This window comes from Salvelinus alpinus, chromosome 19 (assembly GCF_045679555.1).
Source record: "Salvelinus alpinus chromosome 19, SLU_Salpinus.1, whole genome shotgun sequence".
Classification (NCBI taxonomy): Eukaryota; Metazoa; Chordata; class Actinopteri; order Salmoniformes; family Salmonidae; genus Salvelinus; species Salvelinus alpinus.
The window spans coordinates 44222171-44235398 of record NC_092104.1 but is presented as its reverse complement, the minus strand read 5'-3'; the positions used below and the strand labels follow the sequence as shown (position 1 = coordinate 44235398).

The following is a 13228-nucleotide window of genomic DNA, read 5'->3' as shown; positions in this document are numbered from 1 at the left end:
CTAGTCAGGATCGAGGGAAAGATGAATGGCGCAAAGTACAGAGCACTTAGGACCTCAGACTTCCAACAGGACAACAACCCTAAGTACACAGCCAAGACATCGCAGGAGTGGCTTCGGGACAAGTCTCTGAATGTCCTTGAGTGGCCCAGCCAGAGCCCAGACTTGAACCCGATCGAACATCTCTGAAGAGACCTGAAAATAGCTGTGCAGCGACGCTCCCCATACAACCTGACAGAGCTTGAGAGGATCTGCAGAGAATAGTGGGAGAAACTCCCCAAATACAGGTGTGCCAAGCTTGTAGCGCCATACCCAAGAAGACTAGATGCTGTAATCACTGCCAAAAGTGCTTCAAAAAAGTACTGAGTAAACGGTCTGAATACTTATGTAAATGTTATATTTCAGTTCTTTATTTTTAATACATTTGCAAAAATGTCTAAAAACCTGTTTTTGCTTCATCATTATGATGTATTGTGTGTAGATTGGGGGGGGGAACAATTTAATCAATTTTAGAATAAGCCTGTAACATAAAATGTGGAACAAGTGAAAGCGTCTGAATACTTTCTGAATGCACTGTATATCCAGAGGGGCATTAGGAGGGCACACGCATCACTTGCACTCAAACAGAATAAACAAACACCTCTAAAAACACATTCAAAACACATCCCAAATACTCAAACCACATACACCAACCCCACACACATCCTTCAAAACAATATCCCCAGACCACAGAAAAACTGAGATTGACTAAACGGATAATAATACACAGCCAAATGATCCACAGACATTTTCACATTCACGTTTATTTCCCATGATTTCATAGCAAGCTTCAACTTATGTGTGTTTACAATCAAATTAAAAGGTTTCGCCCAGGTTGCTTTTTTTACTCCCACAAACACCTTGAGCGTTTGGCTGCACTATGGTAGACTATCATTTCCATCTAGCAAAAACACATACACACGCCAAACACACACATACTTCCTCATATACATACAGGGCCTCTTCTCACAAATAAAATAACAAAATAAATTACAAAAATAACATTAAATAGCCATGCACTGACTGTACATACGCAACCGAAACGTAACACCTACATCTAGAAGAAAAAAATACTAAAACAAATATCTTATGCTACTCTCAAAAAGCAACAACCTTTCTAAAATTGAGTACCATTGCAGTGTACGGGCAACCAACTAAGCTTACAGACAGACTGGAGAAATACATGTACTTCTCAGTACCGCAAAATAGAGCCACAACATCAACTTCAGCTTTGGGCTGAGCTTCTGACCTTTTAGGTGAGGATTGTTCTCTCCTGTACCTCGGGGTTCATGTGTACGGTATGTATGTTGATTTGCTACATGTGCAAATGGTTCTACTTTGCTTGCTAACTTCCTGTTTATGCTAATTGTGCGTTACTGCTACTAGTTGGTCATTGTGTAATACTGCAGTCTTTATGTAAATACGACCGAGGTGTACATTCCATTTCAACTTGTGTGTAACGATATAATTACATAGACATACATTATGTAAATAGAGATTTATAGATTCTCTGTGTGTAACACTTTTGACATTTTCATGACAAATGGGGACATTGCACCAAAACCATTGTGTTAACGTGTGTTATTTATCTAATGTGTCTATTCGTTGTACAACACTTCTGACCAATCTATCTATATCTGTTTGAGTTATGCAAGGCAGATAAGTATGGATGTGATATCCATAATGCACCAAGGCCAGGGGGGGAGGAGTGAGGTCAGAGCATTATGGGGGATATCTGGGAGGTGGGGGTAGGAGGGGAAGGAAAATAAGGTCTGTTTCATCTAGGAGGCAACACGAGTTTGTGGCTTGGACTATGCTGTAGAGACAGGAGTTTTTCCTGAACACTTGTCCTGACCAGGGGAAAAAAACTCTGGCTCCTAGGCCTGAGTTTTTCGTAGGTAGGTCACAACATGGTCAGGAGAAATTCCTCGAGCTCGGGTCACAAAAGGGACAGGGTGAAGAGTGGTTAAGTAGTGGTCAGGGGGTTTGAGCTAGGTGAGTGAGTCTCTGTGGTTGTTGGACTCGGAGAGGCGGTTATCGTGGGGGTCTGCGGTGTCGGGGTCGATGTCGGGTTCATCGCCACTCTCTGCGCTGTAGTCCACCTCCTCCATGAAGGAGTGCTCTTCGTCCTCCAGCACGTACGTACTTGGGCTGCTGCTGGACAACAACAAACAGTCAGTCCATTATTCTAGGCAGGCTCAATTTAAAAACATCTAAGTACTTGAAAGCAAACAAAAATGATTTGAACCTGGGCCTGGACAGAAATTAAATATAAATGATTTCAGAAAGAAATTCAGAAAGATAAAACTAGTGACAGGTAATAAAAAGTACACTAACCCAACAACAAAAATCCCATTAAATCACTAATCGTTTTCTCTTTTTATGCGTCAGTTTAGTGGTTTAATGGTTAAACGTCTCAGAGGTTTAGTGGTTTTAGTGGTTTTTAATGGTTTTTAATGGTGTGAGGGCTTTGAAAGAGGATCCCATGGAGACAGTGGATGAGGGGGTTCAGATATTGACCCCTGCTCCCCCCTCACCCCGCCCCAGAGAGAGGTAAAGTGGATTAGGAGGAGGGTGTGACGGGGTGTAATTGTGTAATGGGCTGGATGGACAGAGTGCTGTCTAGAGAGGAGTGTTAAGATCCCAGAGTGAGAGAGCTTGAGCCATTACAGTCCATTAGAGAAATATTGCAAGGGCCACACTCACTCACTCTGGACCAGCCACACACACACAGCACACAAAGGCCACAGACACACGCAGCATGTGCATACACACACACACACACATCAAGCAGCCAGGTTACACACACACACAGGTTACACACATACACACACACACAATTCCAATCTTCTTATTATTATGATATCATGGGTCTGATGATTAAATATTAAATGATAAAAAGCATAAAATCGTAAAAACTGTTATGATCCTATAGCCAAGCCCCGAGGTCTCTAACCTGGCTACTTGATGGGTTTCAATAAATAAATACATCAATTATACATGGATAAATCAAGACATGAGGAGAGATTTGTTAGAAGGAGCCACATTGACAGGTCATGAGGATGCTAAAGATGATGATAACGAACAATGCAGCTACACTACTGTCCTGAGTGCTGGCCACACTGCAACTGGCAATTCAACTAGTGGATCATGTATGGTTAGAAAGTTGGAGAGTATGTGTGTGTGTGTGTACAAAGGTTATTACAGTTTTGTGATTTAATACTAGTTGTTCGATTTATTTGAAATTCAGTTTAGTTTCAGTTCATTTTTAGGCTTGATTTACTATTTTTTATTTTGTTTCAGTTTGATAAATACTTCCATTTCATTTTTATATTATTTAGTTGCAGTTTTAGAGTTAGGGATAAATGTAGCCTATTCGTGGGAGGCTAGGAGCCATTTACGTGTTATTTGCATAGTTTGTTTTTTGGGGATGTCACTCCTTGCCACTGGGGGGCAGTAATACATAAGGTGATGGGCCAGGACCATAGACTTGGGTAGACATAACATCTCTGTATCATGATGGCGTCTGTGAGAGCATGGGCAGCGCCATTGAGGCCATCTCCATCTTGAAAGAGTACATTTTCTTCTTCATGAGTACAAATCATTGGCTTATCCTTCCTGATGACTCGGCTGTCACGACTCCAACCGGGCCATCAGGCCATGCCAATCGGGTCATCGGGAGGGATCAGCCAATGAAGTTGAAAGTCCCTCCCAGTTGACTAAGTCAAAATGTCAAAAGTCCTCAATGGTGCTGCACATGCTAACAAAGGCTTTTGGCCACTAGAGGACTCCATACAACTCCATGGCTAGGACGTAGGTTTGGTTAGGTTTAAATGATACATCTATCCCAATGTGACTTAAAAGGATAAGCGCCTAGACTGATGCAAGAAAATAGGGAAAATAAAAACAGCTGGTGTGACCATAAGGGTCAGGGCAGATGAAATGTAGTCTAGAAATGAGTGTTTCTGTAAGTTGTTGTTCGTATAAGTTTGTTTTTGGAGTAAAAAAAATAAACAAAAAGATATAAAAAATAACTGCAACGACAGCAAAAAGCATAAGCAAATCTATCAGTTCACAGCCAGCCAGTGTGTGTATGTGTTTCTGTTCAACCGATCAATCATTTCTGGTTCATCTTCAAGAAGACTCTGCGTTCCAGAGAGGTTGTCGTTCGGTTTCTCAAGCCTGATGACACGCTGAATATTCTCTCCTCTAACGCTTGGGATGCAGGGGCAGAAAACATATCCAGTGCCACAGGGCACAGCTTTGGATAAACAGCCATCCTTGCCTGGCAGAACTGGAGAGGTGACTCTGTAAACACGCCCCCCTTTACCTCTTCCAGGTATTTCTGCAGCTCACACAGGCCACTTAATGCCCTGCCAGGTTGACGCTCCGGCTGCACAGTGACCTCAGACACAATCTTCACTGTGAGGAACCTATATTTCTGAAGAACTGTGGTCGAGATGCTTGCTGGATTCAACGTGCTGGCATCGTTTCGGGGGTTTGTGCTGCTCCACGGCTGCACTGTCCTATTTGCTGAAGTACAAAAGACTGCTTCCCTCATCAGTGGCTCCATTTCTGTTGAGCGAAGTGCCAGAGACTTGGGTCCATCAGGCAAGCTGCTGCAGGGGTTGGATGAAAGTTGGCTGCCAGAGGATTCAGTATGCATGCGAAGCGCTCACACAGTGACTTCAGGAGGACCTGTCCCAACTGTTTTGCAACACTAGTTGACTGCAAGTGTGCCTCAAGGTTGAGAAGGCAGAGCACCACATCAGACAGCGACTGGCTGTCAGTTTGAAGATGGTCGGTGTGGATTGCGAACGGCTCCAGCAACTTCACAAGCTGCTCTAGCTTGGCCCAGTCACGCCCCGTGCTCGCCCTCGGATTTCTTCCCTGTTAGCTAGTGATAACTATTGATAGTAACGCACCAGCTAAGCCTATTTGAAACATCGGCATCTACGGGCAGAATTTAACCACCAGATTCAGAAGATTGAAAACCCCATTCGATTTTTACCCCAAGAAGAAAAAAACTAAAACATAATTTATGATGAGTTTTATTTTATATTAGTTAGTTTTGCATTCAAAGATAAGTGTCAGTATAGATTTTCAATGTCAGTTTTTGTTTACTATAATAACCTTGGTGTGTGCATGTGTCTGACCTGGTGACTTTGCAACGTGTCTCGATCAGGTCACTCTCGACGTCCAGAAGGTGGGCGTGGTTCCTCAGCTCCAGGGGCGAGGTCAGTCTCTTCAGCCTGAGCAGAGCCACACAGAACTGGGCTCCCATCTCCTCCAGCTCCCTAGTGCCTATTTGGAGCCCCTGGACACACACATTATTAACACTTACTGTACAAACACATTGTATATACCCATGCGTGTACACAAGCACACATAATTAACACTTACAAACACTGCACACGCACACACAGCAGGTAGCCTAGTGGTTAAAGCGACAAGGTGAAAAATCGGTCAATGTGCCCTTGAGCAAGGCACTTAACCCTAATTGATTCAAGGTCTCCGTTGATAATGGCTGACCCTGGCCATGACGCCACTCTCCGGGAGAGTTGGGAGAAGCAAAAAACACATTTCCAATTTACACATGCTTATGATACAGACCTGTACATGTGTGAAACAGGACAACTATAAGCACCTACCTAATTATTATCACACACACTTCTGTCCCACGTGCAAGCTCTGGGACAGAAATGGAGAGCCTTTACTGGGCTTCCAGTAAAACGCCTGTAGCAGAAACATGACTGTTGCAGTGCGTTAAGACTCGGAGCAGAACTAAAAAGAGGACACGGGCCTGGCGGGACCATGGGAAATAGAACCTCAACAAAATACGATCCCTGCACATCTGTCCAAACACTTTCCCCCTCCACATGCATAACTTAATCAGCAGGGATGGAAGGAGAGGGACCATGCAAAACAGGCAACCCTAGCCTGCCCCTGGGCTCTGCAGATGTTGACATTGGCAACCCCAGTGCTGAGAGGGGGAGAGGAGCTGACAGAGGTTTCTGCACTCACTGGACACTCATAGACCGAACATGAACTCAGTCATCATGGAGCGTGCACACACACACACACACACACACACAAACAGCTTTGAGTCACTAACAGTATGATTTACAGGACTATGGCTCCCCCTGCTGGTTCTTGGTCCACACACACACACACAAGGCTGTATCGACACACTCCACAGCACACACACACACACACCCCTTGCATTTGTCATTGCTGGGATACACCCCCACCTTGTATTTGCCCTGGTCACAGCCACAGAGTGTGCTCTCCATGGTGTAGCTCCGCTGGACTCCGATCTCCCTCCACACCACCACGCGGGCCGTGGCCTCCTTGGAGCGCTCCACCACAAAGCTGCAGCTGGCCATGCTGAAGGCCGGCGCCGTCTGGGACAGGATCTTAGGCAGAGTCTGAGGGAGGGAGAAGGGGAGAAGAGTTGGAGTGCAACACCTATAAACAACAGCCAGTGCGGGCTCGTTTGTGTCGGAGAGAGGATTCGCTATGGATGGATAGGAGATGATCTGAAAGAGAAACAGTCAGTGTGTGTGTGTGTGTAAGTGCCCTGAACAAAAATATAAAACGCAACATGTAAAGTGTTGGCCCCATGAGCTGAAATAAAAGATACCAGAAATGTTCCGTAAGTACAAAAAGCGTATTTCTCTCAAATTTTGGGCACAAATTTGTTTAAATCCCTGTTAGTGAGCATTTCTCCTTTGCCAAGATTATCCATCCACCTGACAGGTGTGGCATTTCAAGAAGCTGATTAAACAGCATGATCATTACACAGGTGCACCTTGTGCCGGGGACAATAAAAGGCCACTAAAATGTGCAGTTTTGTCACTCAACACAATACCACGTCTCAAATTTTTGGGAAACGTGCAATTGGCATATTGACCGCAGGCATATCCACCAGAGCTGTTTACAGAGAATTTAATGTTAATTTCTCGACCATAAGCCGCCTCAAGTCATTTTAGAGAATTTGGCAGTATGTCCAACTGTCCTCACGACAGCAGACCACATGTACGGCGTTGTGTGGTCGAGCGGTTTGCTGATATCCACGTTGTGAACAGAGTGCCCCATGGTGGCGGTGGGACTATGGTATGGGCAGGCTTAAGCTACGGACAATGAACACAATTGCATTTTATCGATGGCAATTTGAATGCACAGAGATACCATGACGAGATCCTGAGGTCCATTGTCGTGCCATTCATCCGACGCCATCACCCACCTCATGTTTCAGCATGATAATGCACAGCAGCTAATGGAAATGGTGGTCACACAAGATACTGACTGGTTTTTCTGATCTACACCCCTACCTTTTTATTTTAAGGGGCCTGTGACCAACAGATGCACATCTGTATTTCCAGTCATGTGAAATTCATAGATTAGGACCTAATGAATGTATTTCAATTGACTGATTTCCTTATACGAACTGTAACTCCGTAAAATCTGTTGCGTTCAGTATATGTGTGAGTGTACTGTATGTGTACTGTATGTGTGTCTCTCACCCTGTAGCCAAGGTCCTCGTGTAGCTCACAGGATGTCGCGCTGATGTTGGTCTGCCATACGGTTTCCTTCAAACTACAACCGTACATGAACACGTTCTTCTTCCGGGAGTGACCGTGGTAGTCACAGAACACCTACACACCAGAGGGAGGGAGAGGACTCAAGTCACCAACAGGGAAGTGGACGACTGAATGTATGAAGACAGTCGAACGTCAGTCTGGCTCTCCCGCCACGACCGTTAGGGAAAGTGACAAGGTTATGGCTAAGGGTTAGCATGACCGAGTTAGCCACGTGCAACCAGCGCTGTAAGGGTATCGTGGGCTACGGCACGCATATGGTGGTTACGGTATGTACGCGTGGTTGGGCTCACCAGTGGCGCCCTCTGGATGGCGGCGAGGTACTGCAGCAGGCTCTTGGTGTGGTAAATGGTAGGATGCAGCTCAGGGCTGGGGCTCTGCCACTGTCGGTTCAGATCCTCCCCACTCAGAGAACAACGGTGACTGGAGGGAGAGTGGTAGAGGGAGAAACAGGTTGAAGAAATAGAGTTGTTGTTATATACAGGGCCTTCAGAAAGTATTCACACCCTTTGACCTTTTCCACATTTTGTTGTGTTAAAGCCTGAATTTTAAATTGATTTAATTGAGATTTCGTGTCACTGGCCTACACACAATACCCCATAATGTCAACGTTAATTACAAATTAAAAGCTGAAATGTTTAGAGTCAATAAGTATTCAACCGCTTTGTTATGGCAAGCCTAAATAAGTTTGGGAGTAGAAAATGTGCAAGTCACATAAATAAGAATAAAAACAAAAAGATGACATTGAATATCCCTTTGAGCATGGTGAAGTTACTTATTACACTTTGGATGGTGTATCAATGCACCCAGTCACTACAAAGATACAGGCATCCTTCCTAACTCAGTTGCCGGAGAGGAAGGAAACCGCTCAGGGATTTTACCACGAGGCCAATGGTGACTTTAAGACAGTAACAGAGTTTAATGACTGTGATAGGAGAAAACTGAATTCACCTTCAGCAGGAATAATAACCTAAAACACAATGCCAAATCTAAACTGGAGTTGCTTACCAAGAAGACAGTGAATGTTCCTGAGTGGCCAAGTTACAGTTTTGACTTAAATCTGCTTAAATCTATGGCCAGACCTGAAAATGGTTATCTAGCAATGATCAACTTCCAATTTAACAGAACGTGAAGAATTTAGAAAATAATAATGGGCAAATGTTGCACAATCCAGATGTGGAAAGGTTGTAGAGACTTACCCAGAAAGACTCACAGATGTAATCTCTGCCAAAGGTGATTCTAACATGTCTCAAGGGGTTGAATACTTATCTAATCAAGATAGTGTTCTATTTTTCTTTTTATTCTTCTCACATATTAGAATTTTTCTTCCACTTTGACATAAGATTATTTTGTTTAGATCGTTGACCAAAAATGACAATTCAATCAATTTTAACACCACTTTGTAACAACAAAATGTGGAAAAACTCAAGAGGTGTGAATACTTTTTGAAGGCACTGTAGTATTCAGTTTGTGTGTGTAAATGCCAAGTATGTGCACACGTTCATACGCACATTCTAGTTGTGTGTGTGTGTACACTTACTTGCCGTTGACCACTCCGTCAGGGTTGAGCATGGGGACTATCTTGAAGATGTAGGCCTCCCTGAGACTGTGTGCCAGGGGGCTGCTGCCCATCAGGAACTCCAGGGTGCCCTTCATCACCCAGCTGGCATTGGTCTCCCCTGGATGCACTCGCGCTGACAGGAACACCAGAGGACGGTTCCCTGGACACACACAAACATACATCACATAAAAATACACTCAGCAACACCCCCTCCCCCCCAAAGAAGGATGAGACAGTAATGTGACAGAGAGACAGTGATATCTTTAAGTCATCCTAGGTCAGTCCCCACCACAGTAGTCAGTCAGTACTCACTGAACTGGCAGATCTGGTCGTTGCTGGTGGACTCGGGCATGGCGGTGATGGTGAGGAGGGGGCAGCTGTTACCACCAAGAGTCTCACACAGGACGTCCTGGCGCATGTAGATCTGAGGGGTTCGCAGCGCCTCCAGCTTCTGAAGGTGCATCTGGGCAGGAACACAGCCAATAAGGAGGCTTTACACAACAGTGGACCTCCGTTGGGCTAGTAAAGTAGTACAGTGCCTTGCAAAAGTATTCACCCCCTTGGCGTTTTTCCTATTTTCTTGCATTACAACCTGTAATTTAAATAGATTTTTATTTGGATTTCGTGTAATGGACATGCACAAAATAGTCCAAATTGGTGAAGTGAAATGAAAAAAATAACTTGTTTAATTCAAAAAAAATTATAATTGGTGTGTGCATATGTATTCACCCCCTTTGCAATGAAGCCCCTAAATAAGATCTGGTGCAACCAATTACCTTCAGAAGTCACATAATTAGTTAAATAAAGTCCACCTGTGTGCAAGCTAGTGCACATTTGTGGCCTGCTGGAGGTCATTTTGCAGGGCTCTGGCAGTGCACCTCCTTGCACAAAGGCGGAGGTAGCGGTCCTGCTGCTGGGTTGTTGCCCTCCTACGGCCTCCTCCACGTCTCCTGATGTACTGGCCTGTCTCCTGGTAGCGCCTCCATGCTCTGGACACTACGCTGACAGACACAGCAAACCTTTTTGCCACAGCTCGCATTGATGTGCCATCCTGGATGAACTGCACTACCTGAGCCACTTGTGTGGGTTGTAGACTTCGTCTCATGCTACCACTAGAGTGAGAGCACCGCCAGCATTCAAAAGTGACCAAAACATCAGCCAGGAAGCATAGGAACTGAGAAGTGGTCTGTGGTCACCACCTGCAGAATCACTCCTTTTTTGGGGGTGTCTTGCTAATTGCCTATAATTTCCACCTTTTGTCTATTCTATTTGCACAACAGCATGTGAAATTTATTGTCAATCAGTGTTGCTTCCTAAGTGGACAGTTTGATTTCACAGAAGTGTGATTGACTTGGAGTTACATTGTGTTGTTTAAGTGTTCCCTTTATTTTTTTGAGCAGTGTATATATATATATATATATATATATATACACACACACACACACACACACACACACACACACAGTTGTGGCCAAAAGGTTTGAGAATGACACAAATATGAATTTTCACAAAGTCTGCTGCCTCAGTTTGTATGATGGCAATTTACATATACTCCAGAATGTTATGAAGAGTGATCAGATGAATTGCAAAGTCCCTCTTTGCCATGCAAATTAACTGAATCCCCAAAAAACATTTCCACTGCATTTCAGCTCTGCCACAAAAGGACCAGCTGACATCATGTCAGTGATTCTCTCTTTAACATAGGTGTGAGTGTTGACGAGGACAAGGCTGGAGATCACTCTGTCATGCTGATTGAGTTCGAATAACAGACTGGAAGCTTCAAAAGGAGGGTGGTGCTTGGAATCATTGTTCTTCCTCTGTCAACCATGGTTACCTGCAAGGAAACACATGCCGTCATCATTGCTTTGCACAAAAAGGGCTTCACAGGCAAGGATATTGCACCTAAATCAACCATTTATCGGATCATCAAGAACTTCAAGGAGAGCGGTTCAATTGTTGTGAAGGCTTCAGGGCGCCCAAGAAAGTCCAGCAAGCGCCAGGACCGTCTCCTAAAGTTGATTCAGCTGCAGGATCGGGGCACCACCAGTACAGAGCTTGCTCAGGAATGGCAGCAGGCAGGTGTAAGTGCATCTGCACACACAGTGAGGCGAAGACTTCTAGAGGATGGCCTGGTGTCAAGACGGGCAGCAAAGAAGCCACTTCTCTCCAGGAAAAACATCTGGGACAGACTGATATTCTGCAAAAGGTACAGGGATTGGACTGCTGAGGACTGGGGTAAAGTAATTTTCTCTGATGAATCTCCTTTCCGATTGTTTGGGGCATCCGGAAAAAAGCTTGGTGAGCGCTACCATCAGTCCTGTGTCATGCCAACAGTAAAGCATCCTGAGACCATTCATGTGTGGGGTTGCTTCTCAGCCAAGGGAGTGGGCTCACTCACAATTTTGCCTAAGAACACAGCCATGAATAAAGAATGGTACCAACACATCCTCCGAGAGCAACTGTTCCCAACCATCCAGGAACAGTTTGGTGACAAACAATGCCTTTTCCAGCATGATGGAGCACCTTGCCATAAGGCAAAAGTAATAACTAAGTGGCTCGGGGAACAAAATATCGATATTTTGGGTCCATGGCCAGGAAACTCCCCAGACCTTAATCCCATTGAGAACTTGTGGTCAATCCTCAAGAGGCGGGTGGACAAACAAAAACCCACAAATTCTGACAAACTCCAAGCATTGATTATGCAAGAATGGGCTGCCATCAGTCAGGATGTGGCCCAGAAGTTAATTGACAGCATGCCAGGGCAGATTGCAGAGGTCTTGAAAAAGAAGGGTCAACACTGCAAATATTTACTTTTTGCATCAACTTCGTGTAATTGTCAATAAAAGCCTTTGACACTTATGAAATGCTTGTAATTATACTTCAGTATTCCAAAGTAACATCTGACAAACATCTAAACACACTGAAGCAGCAAACTTTGTGGAAATTAATATTTGTGTTTGGTGTTTGCCAAAAGGCATGTGGGAGACTCCCCAAACATATGGAAGAAGGTACTTTGGTCAGATGAGACTAAAATTGAGCTTTTTGGCCATCAAGGAAAACGCTCTCATCACCCCGAGAACACCATCCCAAGAACACAGTTTTTCATTGGCAGGGACTGGGGAAACTGGTCAGAATTGAAGGAATAATGGATGGCGCTAAATACAGCGACATTTTTGAGGGAAACCTTTCAGTCTTCCAGAGATTTGAGACTGGGATGGAGGTTCACCTTCCAGCAGGACAATGACCCTAAGCATACTGCTAAAGCAACACTTTAGTGGTTTAAGGGGAAACATTTAAATGTCTTGGAATGGCCTAGTCAAAGCCCAGACCTCAATACAATTGAGAATGTGTGGTATGACTTAAATATTGCTGCACACCAGCAGAACCCATCCAACTTGATGGAGCAGTTTAGCCTTGAAGAATGGTAAAAAATCCCAGTGGCTAGATGTGCCAAGCTTTTAGAGACATGCCCCAAGAGACTTGCAGCTGTAATTGCTGCAAAAGGTGGCTCTACAAAGTATTGACTTTGGGGAGGGTATTGACTTTGGGGAAGGGGTGAATAGTTATGCACTCTCAAGTTCTGTTCTTATGTCTTGTTTGTTTCACACAAAAATCGCATCTTCAAAGTGGTAGGCATGTTGTGTAAATCAAAATGTACAACCCCCCCAACAATCAATTTTAATTTCAGGTTGTAAGGCAACAAAATAGAGAAAATGCCAAGGGGGTGAAAACTTTCACAAGCCACTGCACCTCAACTAATTAACATGTTCAATCTCCAAAACTGTGAAACAGTTTTTCCAGAGGTTATTTATGTTTTATACCTGTAGAGTAGGTGTAGAAATATATTACCTTTAGAGTAGGTATAGGGGTAGTGATATAAACTCATCGGCCAGTTTATTAGGTACACCCATCTAGTACCGGGTCGGACCCCCCTTTGCCTCCTGAACAGCCTGAATTTGTCAGGGCATGGTTTCTACAAGTTGGAAACGTTCCACATGGATGTTGATCCATGCTAACGCGATAGCATCAC

At 44.3% G+C, this 13228-nt stretch overlaps 1 protein-coding gene across 5 annotated transcripts in view; it reads right to left on the bottom strand.

The window, feature by feature from the left end:
- Positions 1 to 780: 780 nt before the first annotated feature.
- Positions 781 to 13228, bottom strand: part of LOC139545693 (cytosolic carboxypeptidase 1-like) — a 44096-nt gene continuing 31648 nt past the window's right edge. For 4 of the 5 annotated variants that reach the window (XM_071353720.1, XM_071353719.1, XM_071353723.1 and 1 more), the window contains exons 20-26: positions 9511 to 9661; positions 9178 to 9358; positions 7931 to 8060; positions 7563 to 7694; positions 6288 to 6464; positions 5193 to 5353; positions 781 to 2193 (exon numbers count right to left, since the gene is read on the bottom strand). In XM_071353720.1, the coding sequence (XP_071209821.1) occupies positions 2028 to 2193; positions 5193 to 5353; positions 6288 to 6464; positions 7563 to 7694; positions 7931 to 8060; positions 9178 to 9358; positions 9511 to 9661 (1098 nt within the window). In that variant the 3' untranslated portion in view covers positions 781 to 2027. The remainder of the gene's footprint in view (positions 2194 to 5192; positions 5354 to 6287; positions 6465 to 7562; positions 7695 to 7930; positions 8061 to 9177; positions 9359 to 9510; positions 9662 to 13228) is intronic. The other variant, XM_071353722.1, reaches the window with a different exon arrangement.